The sequence below is a fragment of the Falco biarmicus genome (genome assembly GCF_023638135.1).
Source record: "Falco biarmicus isolate bFalBia1 chromosome 21 unlocalized genomic scaffold, bFalBia1.pri SUPER_21_unloc_1, whole genome shotgun sequence".
In the NCBI taxonomy this organism is placed as follows: Eukaryota; Metazoa; Chordata; class Aves; order Falconiformes; family Falconidae; genus Falco; species Falco biarmicus.
Window position 1 is genome coordinate 22,864 of NW_026611664.1, and position 12,950 is coordinate 35,813.

The following is a 12,950-nucleotide window of genomic DNA, read 5'->3' on the forward strand; positions in this document are numbered from 1 at the left end:
AATAACACTCCAAACGACCCCCTCCCCCCACCCCGGGGCTGCCTCGAACCAGCGCGGTTCTCATCACAGCCCCGGCACGGCCGCAGTCCCCCCCGCCCTCCCCGTACCCCGAAACGGCTGCAGTGGGGGCCTCCCCCCCATCCCCCTCCCCCCCCTCCGAGTCCTGTTAGTGCAATTCGGCTTCAGCCTCACTTTTTGCTGGAAAAAAAAGGGGAAAATAATCCCCGAATAACTGTCTGAAATTTGGGGGGAGGAGGGGTGGAAGGAGGAGGGGATGGGTAGGGGGGTGTTGCCCCTCCCCCCCCCCCCCCCCCCCCCCGGTAGTCCTGGTGGGTGGGGGCCACGGTAGAGCACCCCCCCGCCCCAAGATTTAAGGGGTGGAGCAGGAGCCGCGAGAGCAGCGTCGTTAGCAGCGTCGTTAGCAGCGTCGCCCACCCAGCCGCTCGCTGCCAACACCCAACGCGCAGCGTAATGCCGGGCACGGGGGGGGGGGCTCTGCCACTGCCGCCCCCCTTCCCCCACCTTCTCCACCAAGTTCAGAGGGGCGAAGCCCACCAAAACCCGTCCCGTCCTGTCCCCCCCCCGAGGGCATCACCTCTGTCAACGAGGGGCCTCCAAGCGGCACCGGCCTCCCCACCGTGGCCTCTGCGGGAGGTAACGGCAGCACCCACCGAGCCCGTTGGCTTTCGGGGGTCCCCGGGGGAGGGGGAAAAGCCTTTTGGGGGGGTGGGGGGGGTGGGCTAAAGGCTGATGCTACGGTGATGTTTGAAGTGACCCTGTGCGCCCCGGCGCTGCTCCCGTTCCTCCAGCTCGTCGCTGTTGAGGCTGGTAGCGTCCGACAAACCCAACAAATGTTCGACCGAGTCGAACTTCTGCAGGTCGGAGGCGATGGTTTGCAGGCTGAGCACCGAGAGAGTGTCGGCCGGGGGGCACTCGGCCCCCAGATGTGTCCCTCCTGTCACCCCCCACCTCGGTACCCCGGCGTGTCGGGGACTGGTTTCGGCTCCCACCGGTGAAGCCCGACGAAGGACGAGGCGCTGGAGGCGACGCGCGTGGATCTGCTCGCTGATCTGCTCCAGGTTGCGCAGGGCCACCGAGTAACGGGTCTTGGCTTGCGACACCGACCGCTCCAGCGCCGTCACCTTGGCCTTGTGCTCCTGGGGGACACGGCGTCGGCCACCACGGCCACCCAACGCCAGGGGAGGAGGAGGAGGACCCCCCCACCCGCCCGTTTCTCCTCCCCGCTCCCCCCCTCACCCCAAAAGCTGGCAGAAAGCAGCTGCATCCCCCCCACCCCCACCCCAAAACGGGATCCCCGCGCCCCTCACCAGCTTGAGGGGGCTGGGGGACAAAGACTGAGGGACCAGTTAGGGACTGGTTATGGGCTGGGGGACAAAGCCTAGGGACCAGTTAGGGACGAGGGGGACCAGTTAGGGACGAGGGGGACCAGTTAGGGACGAGGGGGACCAGTTAGGGACGAGGGGGACCAGTTAGGGACGAGGGGGACCAGTTAGGGACTGGTTATGTGCTGGGGGACAAAGACCGAGGGAGCAGTTAGGGACTGGGGGGACCAGTTAGGGACTGGTTATGTGCTGGGGGACAAAGACCGAGGGAGCAGTTAGGGACTGGGGGGACCAGTTAGGGACTGGTTACAGACTGGGGGACAAAGACCGAGGGAGCAGTTAGGGACTGGGGGGACCAGTTCGGGACTGGTTATGTGCTGGGGGACAAAGACCGAGGGACCAGTTAAAGGACCAGTTCGGGACTGGTTACAGATTGGGTGACAAAGACCGAGGGACCAGTTAAAGGACCAGTTCAGGACTGGTTACAGACTGGGGGACAAAGACCGAGGGAGCAGTTAAAGGACCAGTTTGGGACTGGTTACAGACTGGGGGACAAAGACCGAGGGACCAGTTAAAGGACCAGTTCAGGACTGGTTACAGACTGGGGGACAAAGACCGAGGGACCAGTTAAAGGACCAGTGTAGGGACCGGTTCTGAGCTGGGTGCCAAGGGACGTAGCCCCGCCTTCCCCCCCCCCCCCTCTCCCAGCTTTCCCAGTACCTCCAGGATCTGGTTGAACTGGGCTTTCAGCTCGAAGTAGGGTTTGCTCTTGACGATGACGCGCTTGAGGGATTTCTGCAGCGCCTGCACCTTGGCCTCGGCCTGCTGGCACAGCCGCGTCACGCGCTGGTGCTCCCGCTCGCTCCGCAGCCGCTCCTCCTCCGCCTCGTTCACCTGCCGGCACCCCCGACCCCGTCAGAATTAGGGGGGGGTGGTCCCCCCTCGCACCCCCCACCCCCCCCGTTACGTACTTTGCGCGTGGCGTGGTTGAGCATCTCCTGCCAGGTGGGATCCAGGCGGTTTTTATCGGCCACCACGCCCTGCTCGGCCACGAAAACCATCTCGCGGGCGGCGTTGTGCATGCTGACGGCGCGCTCGTACCGCAGGGCCGCCCGCTGCGTCTCCTGCTGAGCCTGGGGACAATGGGATGACGGCGACGGGAAGACCCCCCACCCCCAGCGCCCCCGGGAGTGGGTGGGGGGAGGGGAGGGGACGGGTACCTCCTTAGCGAGGCGCCGGGCTTCGTAGTAGGGTCGAGCTTTTTCGATGCAGTTGCCCAACTGGGAGCCCTGGGCGTTGAGTTTCCTGGCGGATTCGGAAAGGATGCGGCGATAGGCGGTGCGGGCTTCCTGCTGGGCCACCGGGCACAACGGTTGGTCGCCCAGCACCCATCCCCACCCCCACCCCCCCAGCACCCATCCCCCACACAGCACCCAGAGAGACCAAGCGGCCCCGGCCAGCCCCAAAAAGCAGCGGGGAGCTGCAGGAGAGGAACAGGGGAGGGGCTAGGGGGAGGGGGGCTGGTAGGACAAGAATCGGGGGACAAAGGCTAGAGGACCAGTTAGGGACGCGGGGAGACCAGTTAAGGGCTGGGGACACGCACGGGGAGACCAGTTAAGGGCTGGGGACACGCACGGGGAGACCAGTTAAGGGCTGGGGACACGCACGGGGAGACCAGTTAAGGGCTGGGGACACGCACGGGGAGACCAGTTAAGGGCTGGGGACACGCACGGGGAGACCAGTTAAGGGCTGGGGACACGCACGGGGAGACCAGTTAAGGGCTGGGGACACGCACGGGGAGACCAGTTAAGGGCTGGGGACACGCACGGGGAGACCAGTTAAGGGCTGGGGACACGCACGGGGAGACCAGTTAAGGGCTGGGGACACACACGGGGAGACCAGTTAAGGGCTGGGGACACACACGGGGAGACCAGTTAAGGACTGGGGACACACACGGGGAGACCAGTTAAGGACTGGGGACACACACGGGGAGACCAGTTAAGGACTGGGGACACACACGGGGAGACCAGTTAAGGACTGGGGACACACACGGGGAGACCAGTTAAGGACTGGGGACACACACGGGGAGACCAGTTAAGGACTGGGGACACACACGGGGAGACCAGTTAAGGACTGGGGACACACACGGGGAGACCAGTTAAGGACTGGGGACACACACGGGGAGACCAGTTAAGGACTGGGGACACACACGGGGAGACCAGTTAAGGACTGGGGACACACACGGGGAGACCAGTTAAGGACTGGGGACACACACGGGGAGACCAGTTAAGGACTGGGGACACACACGGGGAGACCAGTTAAGGACTGGGGACACACACGGGGAGACCAGTTAAGGACTGGGGGACACACACGGGGAGACCAGTTAAGGACTGGGGACACACACGGGGAGACCAGTTAAGGGCTGGGGACACACACGGGGAGACCAGTTAAGGACTGGGGGCAGGGGGATGGGGACACCAGTTGAGGACTTGGGGGGGGGGGGCGGGGAGACACCAGTTCAGGACTGGGGGGGGAGACACCAGTTCAGGAACAGGGGGGGGATGGGGACACCAGTTGAGGACCGGGGATGGGGGGGGATGATGACACCAGTTGAGGGCCGGGGCCGGCGGGACCAGCTCAGGACCGGGGCCAGCGGGACCAGCTCAGGACTGGGGCCAGGGACCAGTTCAGGACCGGGGCCGGGGACCAGTTCAGGACTGGGGCCGGGGACCAGTTCAGGACTGGTGGCGCCGCTCACATCCAGCTGGAGCTCCACGCGGTTGATCTCCTCGTTGGCCTGGTTGAGATGCTCCAGCTCCTCCTGGGGTGGGGGGAGAACCCAAACGGGGGGTGAGGGGAGAGAAACGCGCCCCCCCCCCCAAAAAGAAATATAATAAATAATAAAAAATAAAAATACAAATGGGGGAAACTGGGAAAAAGATTCTTCTCACCTGTATCCTGGGGTCCAGCTCTTCCTCCTCCTCCTCCTCCTCCTCTCCTACCACTTTTGGGGGTGTCCCGGGCTCCTCCCCCTCGCACGCCCCCCCCGCTACGGTCGCCCCCCCCCTCCTCCTCCTCCCCTCCCCCCCCCGGGGAGCCCCCCAGCTGCCCGGGAGGGGTCTGCCGGCCGTCTCCCCCGTCTGCCCCCCAAAGCAGCCCCTCCTCCGCGTCCCCCATGGCGGGATCCCCCCCCCACTCCAGGCGACGTCTCGGGGTCCGCTTCGCTTCAGGGGGGGGGGGCAGCATCTCAGCGGGGGGGCCATTCAGCGCCAGCCCACCCCGCGCACAGCAAGGGGCCCTAGTTCATTTGGGGAGGGGGGGAGGGGGGGGGGGATGCCCCCCACCCCTGGAAGAGACACCCCCCCACCCCCCAGGGACGACGAGCTGGGAGCTGGATCGGCCGGAACAAGATGGGGGCGGGGTGGGGGGGGGGCTGGAAAACAACCGGGAAAAAGTCAGCCCCTCCCCCAAACCCCACGAGCCCCGCCCCCCCCCCAGCAAATTCCCTCTCCCTAGACCCCTCCAGTGCACCCCCCCCCATATCCCTCCAGTGCCCCCCACATATCCCCCCCCTTCTCCAATGCCCCCGTTCCTCTAACAGCCCCCCCAAACAGCCCCCGCCATGGCACTGCCCCCCCACCCCACCCCCCAAATAGCCCTTCAATGCCCCCCCCAACCCTCCAGTAACCCCCGTAGCCCCCCCACCCCTCTAGTGACCCCCGTAGCCCCCCAATACCCCCCATCCTCCAGTGACCCCCGTAGCCCCCCAATGCCCCCCCACCCCCCTCCAGTGACCCCTGTAGCCCCCCAATACCCCCATCCTCCAGTGACCCCTGTAGCCCCCCCAATGCCCCCCCCCTCCAGTGACCCCTGTAGCCCCCCCAATGCCCCCCCACCCCTCCAGTGACCCCTGTAGCCCCCCCAATGCCCCCCCATCCTCCAGTGACCCCTGTAGCCCCCCCACATCCCTCCAGTGACCCCTGTAGCCCCCCCAATGCCCCCCACCCCTCCAGTGACCCCTGTAGCCCCCCCAATGCCCCCCACCCCTCCAGTGACCCCTGTAGCCCCCCCAATGCCCCCCCATCCTCCAGTGACCCCTGTAGCCCCCCCACATCCCTCCAGTGACCCCTGTAGCCCCCCAATGCCCCCCCATCCTCCAGTGACCCCTGTAGCCCCCCCACATCCCTCCAGTGACCCCTGTAGCCCCCCCAATGCCCCCCCATCCTCCAGTGACCCCTGTAGCCCCCCCACATCCCTCCAGTGACCCCTGTAGCCCCCCCAATGCCCCCCACCCCTCCAGTGACCCCTGTAGCCCCCCCCACATCCTCCAATGACCCCTGTAGCCCCCCCAATGCCCCCCCACCCCTCCAGTGACCCCTGTATCCCCCCAATACCCCCCCACCCCTCCAGTGACCCCTGTAGCCCCCCCCCATCCCTCCAGTGACCCCTGTAGCCCCCCCAATGCCCCCACCCCTCCAATGACCCCTGTAGCCCCCCCACATCCCTCCAGTGACCCCTGTAGCCCCCCCAATGCCCCCCACCCCTCCAGTGACCCCTGTAGCCCCCCCACATCCCTCCAGTGACCCCTGTAGCCCCCCCAATGCCCCCCCATCCTCCAGTGACCCCTGTAGCCCCCCCCACATCCCTCCAATGACCCCTGTAGCCCCCCCAATGCCCCCCACCCCTCCAGTGACCCCTGTATCCCCCCAATGCCCCCCCACCCCTCCAGCGACCCCTGTATCCCCCCAATGCCCCCCCCATCCCTCTAACGCCCCCCCGAACGCACCGTCCCCCATATCCCCTCAGTGTCCCCCACCCCCGTCCCCCTCCTCATGGCCCCTCCCACTCCAACACCCCCCCCCAACACCCCCTAAGCCCCCCCAACCCTCCTGGCCCCCCCACCCCCCCCCATTAACACCCCCCACCCCCCCCCAAGGCGGGGCCGCGGCCTGTGTTTACCTCCCGCTCCGCCACAGCGGCTCCACGTCCGCCCCCCCGCGGCGCGCGCCGCACCCGCCACCGGAACCGGAAGCGGCTTCCGGCGCCTCGCCCCGCCTCCTCCCGCCGTACAACATGGCGGCTCCCAGAGCCGCGCGGCCGCCCGCTCCCTCCACAACCCGCCCGGTCCCGGCGGCTTCCAACGAGGCGCGGAGTTGAGTGACTGTGAGGAACAATCCGCCGCTCTCCGCCTGGCCCCGCTCTGCCTCCAGGCGGGGTGGGCAAATGGCGGCGGCGGGGCGGGCTCGCTGGGCCGCCGCCATCTTGTTTTACGGCGCCGCCGCCGGCGCGCCTCAAGATGGCGGCTGCCCCCGTTAAAGCGACTCGAACCCGTTAGTAAAGCGCTGTCTGTCCCCCTGGGAGTTCGGGACGGTTCGGGGGGGGGGGGGGTGCTGAGGCTGATGGGGGCCGACATAGGGCCTATAGGCACGTATAGATACGTATTGGCACGTATAGAGGCGTATAGTATAGACACATATGGATGCATATCAGCAAGTATAGATACTGTTATAGTTGAAATTGAAATAACTAGAGTCTGAAATAAATTCACTAAGTAAATATTTTATTTTTTTTGTATACATCCAGGCGCGCCATGTCGGACGAGTGACCCAGCCCTTTCATCCCCAGCTTCAAGGCCGGTTTCAGCAGACAGTTACGCTTTGAAGCTGTAAATCACAAAAACTAATCTATTTTTACACTGAGGTCTAAACAAAGTCAAGGTTGCCATAGTAACATGAGATTGTGGTTTAACATTTGCCTTGAGAAGGCACATCTCGTCACCTCGTGGTTTTTGCTCGCCAGATAGAACCTCCTCCAATCTGTTGCAGCAGGATCGTTCCTTTTGTTCAAACCCCGTTTGATCAGCAAATTACCCTGAGTTACTTATCACGGCTCGCCTGGATTTTCCAAACAGATAGGAAAGCAAAAAAAAAAAAAAAAAAAAAAAAAAAAAGGATCCTAGGAAAAGAAACTGCAGTTCGCCGTCAATTTTCCGAACTGAGATAGGAAAGCAAAAAAGAAAAAAAAAAAAAAAAGGATCCTAGGAAAAGAAACTGCAGTTCGCCGTCAATTTTCCGAACTGAGATAGGAAAGCAAAAAAGAAAAAAAAAAAAAAAAGGATCCTAGGAAAAGACACTGCAGTTCGCCGTCAATTTTCCGAACTGAGATAGGAAAGCAAAAAAGAAAAAAAAAAAAAAAAGGATCCTAGGAAAAGACACTGCAGTTCGCCGTCAATTTTCCGAACTGAGATAGGAAAGCAAAAAAGAAAAAAAAAAAAAAAAGGATCCTAGGAAAAGAAACTGCAGTTCGCCGTCATTTTTGTGCACGAAGAGCCGGAAGGACTCGGCGGTGAGTGAGTGTATTGCGGTTCCGTTCGGTCGGGGATGGGTCCCCGGGGTGAAATGAGTAACTCGGGGTAATTTGCTGATCAAACACGTTAAGTAAGAGGAGCCAGACATGGGAGTGTCCTACATTATCTTAAAGACAAATGTTAAACCCCACTGCTACGCTGCTGTGGCAATTTGTGGTTCTGTTTAAAACTTTGTACCAAACGGCCGTGTGGAGAAAGATTGCGTTTTGTAACCGACGTTTTATCGAAACTACCTTAAGCAAGAAACCACAATCATGGAAGAAGCCGAGGGACGGACCAAAGATATCGAAACCGACCTCCACGAAGATAAAAAAAGCCGTTTAGCTTGCCTGAATTTGCAAGCCCTCGGTGGAGCTGCGACTCCCCAGCCGCCCAGCGCCGCTTTTGCTTTCCTACCTTCATAAACATTTAGTGAATTGATTTGGGCTCCATCTTTTTCAATTTAACTAGAAGAGATTTGGTGCCGTGACTCGGATCTGGGCAGCCGACTCGGAATTCAACCCTGGGAGGGTGCCCCATCTTCAGATGGTCCCGGAGGAGATTCTGACTTAGCTTGCCTGGATTCTCCGAACTGAGAGAAGAAAGCAAAAAAAAAAAAAAAAAAAAGAGGAAGGAGATACCGCAGTTCCCCGTCATTTTTGTGCACGAAGAGCCGGTCGAAGACCCGGCAGTGAGTGAGTATATTGCGGTTCCGTTCGGTCGGGGATGGGGTACCCGGGGTGCGAGTGACTGAGACGTCCACCGGGCTTAGTAGTCCACCGGGCGAAGCGAGTGTGGACCTCCTTGTAGCGCGGTTCCCATCGTCCGTGAGGACGTGGGCCACCAACGGAGGGAAAGAAGTGAATTTTGAGTGAAAGAAGGCACTCTCGGAAGATGGGCCAGAAGGAGAGTAAGGCTTCTCGTTCCACGCAGGAGATACGGGGTGGGGGTGGGCTCCCCGATATACCCCAAGAAAGCCCGTTAGCCCTAATGATCCGATATTGGGATAATTCCCCTTCTCGAAAGGGGAAGTCCAAGGAGAAAATGGTCCATTGTTGTATGGGAGTATGGGGAGGAAAACAAATAAGAAAAGATTTATATTGGCCAGTTTATGGATCTTTTGAGGGTTGGATATGTCAACAATTAAACATATACGTTAACACCAAACGACCATTTAATAAGGAGGAGAGCGAGTATGCCTTTTTATGGATCCTGGCAACGGCCCAGACCGCTGATTTGTTCCCATTAAAAGAAAAGAAAAACAACAGGAAGAAAAGGCAGGATGTAGACGAACCTCCGGCGTCTCCCCCACCCTATATTCCCCCTCCTCCGCTACCACAAGGTCCTGAGCATGATCCTCCTCCAACAGCACCCCCCCAACCCCAGGAAGAGGCCCCTCCTGATCAAACAATGACTAGAAGTCAAACTAGAGAAAGGAGGGAGGAAAATCTATTGTATCCATTAAGGGAGGTGGCTATGGGGGGGCCACAACCCGGAGTCGGATTTGTATCTGTACCCCTCAGCTCCAGGGACGTGAGGGCATTTAAGAAAGAAATGGGACGCTTGTTAGAGGACCCGTTAGGGGTAGCCGAACGTTTTGATCAGTTCCTCGGGCCTAACGTTTATACTTGGGACGAGATGGAGGCTATTTTACAGATCTTGTTCACATACGAAGAACGAAGAATGATCAGAACGGCAGGCATGAGGCATTGGGACCAGAGACATCAGCAAGGTCCCGCCGGAGATGAAAAATGGCCCCTGCAAAGGCCCAGTTGGAACAACCAAGACCCCGTACATAGAAATAATATGGTAGATCTCCGGGATATGATAATTCAGGGGATTAGAGGACAAAATATTAATAATGCCTTTAACGAAAAACAGAAAAAAGATGAAACCCCCACCAAATGGCTAGAAAGATTGAGAAGGAGTTTACAGCTATATTCTGAGTTCGATCCCGATAGTCAAGTGGGTCAAGCTCTGCTGAAAACTCAATTTGTACATAAATCTTGGACAGACATAAGAAAAAAGTTAAATAAAATAGAAGACTGGCAAGAAAGGGGGTTAGATGAATTATTACGAGAAGCTCAGAAGGTGTATGTGAGAAGGGAAGAAGAAAATCAGAAGAAACAAGCCAGAATCCTAATGGCAGCTGTAAGAGAAGGGCAAAATCTGGGTAGGAGAAGAAACAGTCCCCAGAGGGGTCCAGTAGACCTGAGAAGAAGATTTGGTTCGCAAGAAATGGAATGTTTTTATTGTCGCAAGAAGGGACATTTGCAGAGAAATTGTCGGAAAAGGATGCAGGATGAGAAGATTTTTAAGGAAGATTAGGGGGGTCAGGGGCTCTGTTTGCTGGGGACCCCTAAGGTTACCGAGCCCTTGATAAAATTAAAATTGGGTCCTCAGCGTGAAGCGTTCGAGTTCCTCGTGGACTCGGGCACCGAAAGATCAACCATCCAAAAGTTACCATCTGGATGTGTTGAATCAAGGGATAAACTCCAAGTAATCGGTGCTAAGGGAGAACCTTTCAAAGCGCTCCTGGTAAGGAATGTAACAATAGAAGCTCCAAATAAATATGGGGTGGGAACATTTTTATCGGTCCCAGAAGCTGAGTATAACCTTCTGGGACGAGACCTCCTGGTGGAATTAGGAATCGATTTGGAAGTAGATCAAGAGGAATTAAAAGTAAGATTATGCTTATTAACCGCGGAAGGTGAAGCCAAAATTAATCCAGAAACTTGGTATAGCCCAGGGTCGGTGGGAAAATTAAATGTCAAACCGATGGCGGTCTCCGTAAAAGACCCAGACCAGCCAATTAGGATAAAACATTATCCCATCTCTAGAGAGGGGAGAGAAGGGGTGCAGCCAGGAATTGAGGGACTTTTGGCCCAGGGGCTTTTGGAACCCGGTATGTCTCCCCACAACACTCCCGTATTGCCCGTAAAAACCCCAGATGGGTCTTATCGCTTAGTACAAGATCTGAGAGCTGTAAATGAACGAACCATTTCCCGGTTCCCTGTGGTGGCTAACCCGCACGCTATACTTAATCAGTTAAATCCAGATTATAAATGGTATAGAGTTCTAAAGGATGCTTTTTGGCCTTGTCCCTGAGAAGAAAAACGTAAGGGACTATTTTGCTTTCGAGTGGGAGAACCCCAAGACCCATAGAAAAGGACAATTACGGCGGACCGTTTTGCCCCAGGGATTCACAGAGTCCCCGAACTTGTTTGGACAAGCTCTGGAACAGTTACCGGAATCTTACGAATTAAGTCAGGGACTAATTCTAATACAATACGTGGATGATTTATTGATGGCTGGAAAAACTCAAGAAGGAGTCAGAAATGAGAGCATCAAATCATTGAACTTTTTAGGCCTCAAGGGATTAAAGGTTTCCAAGTCCAAATTACAGTTTACTGAAGAAGAGGTAAAATATTTGGGACATTGGCTCACAAAGGGACACAAGAAATTAGATCCCGAAAGAGTAAAAGGAATTTTGTCTCTAACAGCGCCCACTAATAAAGGACAGATAAGACGGTTATTGGGATTATTTAGGGTATTGTCGACAGTGGATAGAAAATTACAGCAGTAAAGTAAAATTCTTGTACGAAAAATTAACTAAAAACGGGTTGGTAAAATGGTCCCCTGAAGATGAGAATCGTTGGGAAAATATAAAAAGAGATCTGGTAGAAGCACCTGTCCTCAGTTTACCCGACATCCGTAAACCCGTTCAACTTTTTGGTATGTGGGAGTCCTTTAGGATTCAGGGACTGGCCGTGGGTGTCAATTTTATTTGTTATGTGGATTAGCCACCTTATTGTTTTTGCCATGTGCTGTTCCATGTTTTATAAGATTAATTCAAAACGTTAGAACTAACGTGCAATTTGTTACTACGGTTTCACCCGATGGCGTTAAACAAATTCGAGTCGTACGCCAAAATGTACAGTCGACAATACAGGTTATATAGTTAACACAGTAACAATTTAATAGCAAACGAGAACCTGGGAACAATTGACTATTAACAATTCATGTAACAATGTCGGCTGCGTAAAAATAAAAATAGAATAGCAAAGAAAACAACTGCCAGGAACGCATAGACGAGGATGTGGTAACGTCTTTTATACTTTTCCACCTCCGCCGTAAGTTCTTTATGTGTGACAGTAGAAAAACAGTAGGAAAACACACCCTCTGCCTAAACAACAACAACAACAACAACAAAATGTTTTTGATTCCCCTTTATAATGAACCGTATAGGTTACACTTTTTAAAAAAAAAAAAAAAAAAACCCACTCACCTTACGGGATGTTCAGAGGGGGAAATGCGCACTCAGAGCCTTCCTCCCTGGCAGGTGACGTGGCGGTCTGATGGTGAGAAAACATTGCACTGAAAGCAAGGACCTGTCGTTTGGCCATAGCGCCATAAGAAATGGGTCAGGGACTTTCATCTGGACACTCAGCATCCATCTTTTATCACACGAATGATCCGTGTATGCCTATGCGCAATTTTTTAAAGCCCCACGGAATGTGTTGGAAAAATCTGGAAAGACCGCGCACGAGAAATCCCTATAGTCTAGCCATGATGGTGATGCATGAAAAAAAAAAAAAAGGGACTGTGTTAAGAAACCATAGTGTTTATAGTTCATTTAAATAATATTGATTTTTATTTATTACCTAAGTGAAACGTATAGCTATAAGTGTTGTTTTAGGTTTTGGTTTTTGTAGGTTATTGATATAAGTATTACCCAACCCTTTGGAGTTATTTTGAAAACGGTGTGTTGGACGCAAAGTAAATTCAATGAACCGTTTGACAACCAGTAAACAACAAATAACAATTTATCAACAAACAACAGTTTATTAACAAACGCGAACTAGAAGTCGAATGACAGAATAACAGTCCGGCAAAGTCTCACGTGACGTGGAAAACGAACTTCTTCGCTCGTGAGTCCAGCACAGTCCTGAATAATGTCGGGGCGGTAGCTCCATCTGTTCCCTCCATGATAGTCCGTGCCTGGCCCTTGGTATTTTTCTTCACGAGGTGACGAAGATGAACAGAAACGGGTAACAAGTCACATGGTAACTTGTGATCAACAGTTTTCTTTGGTTTATATAACGGTCTCTCGCACGCTCACAAAAGCACATGCTGATGGTTACTGTAGTCACGATGAGACAAAGGCCGAACAGCGAAACCGTACAGAGCGTGCCGTCTCCTTCTCCCATTTTTTTCCAAAATGATAAGGATTGTTTGTGGCAAGACAAACAAATTGGTCC

At 55.7% G+C, this 12,950-nt stretch overlaps 1 protein-coding gene and 1 long non-coding RNA gene across 3 annotated transcripts; one reads left to right on the forward strand and one right to left on the reverse strand.

Moving 5' to 3' along the window:
• Positions 1-716: 716 nt before the first annotated feature.
• On the reverse strand, positions 717-4,691 carry SH3BP5L (SH3 binding domain protein 5 like). 2 transcript variants are annotated; one of them, XM_056325980.1, is made up of 6 exons: positions 4,295-4,691; positions 4,102-4,164; positions 2,564-2,695; positions 2,315-2,476; positions 2,064-2,237; positions 717-1,157 (listed from the first exon to the last, which is right to left on the reverse strand). In XM_056325980.1, exons 1-6 carry the CDS (start codon positions 4,604-4,606, stop codon positions 741-743), a joined length of 1,260 nt encoding a protein of 419 aa, XP_056181955.1. In that variant the 5' UTR covers positions 4,607-4,691; the 3' UTR covers positions 717-740. The 2 variants fall into 2 exon arrangements, with proteins under 2 accessions (XP_056181955.1, XP_056181957.1); XM_056325982.1 differs by having other exon boundaries at positions 2,564-2,692; positions 4,295-4,682.
• Positions 4,692-6,468: 1,777 nt separating this feature from the next.
• On the forward strand, positions 6,469-12,612 carry LOC130143283 (uncharacterized). Its single transcript, XR_008819700.1, has 3 exons — positions 6,469-6,673; positions 6,927-8,384; positions 12,533-12,612. It is a non-coding gene; the product is annotated as an uncharacterized LOC130143283 (long non-coding RNA).
• The last annotated feature ends 338 nt before the right edge of the window (positions 12,613-12,950 follow it).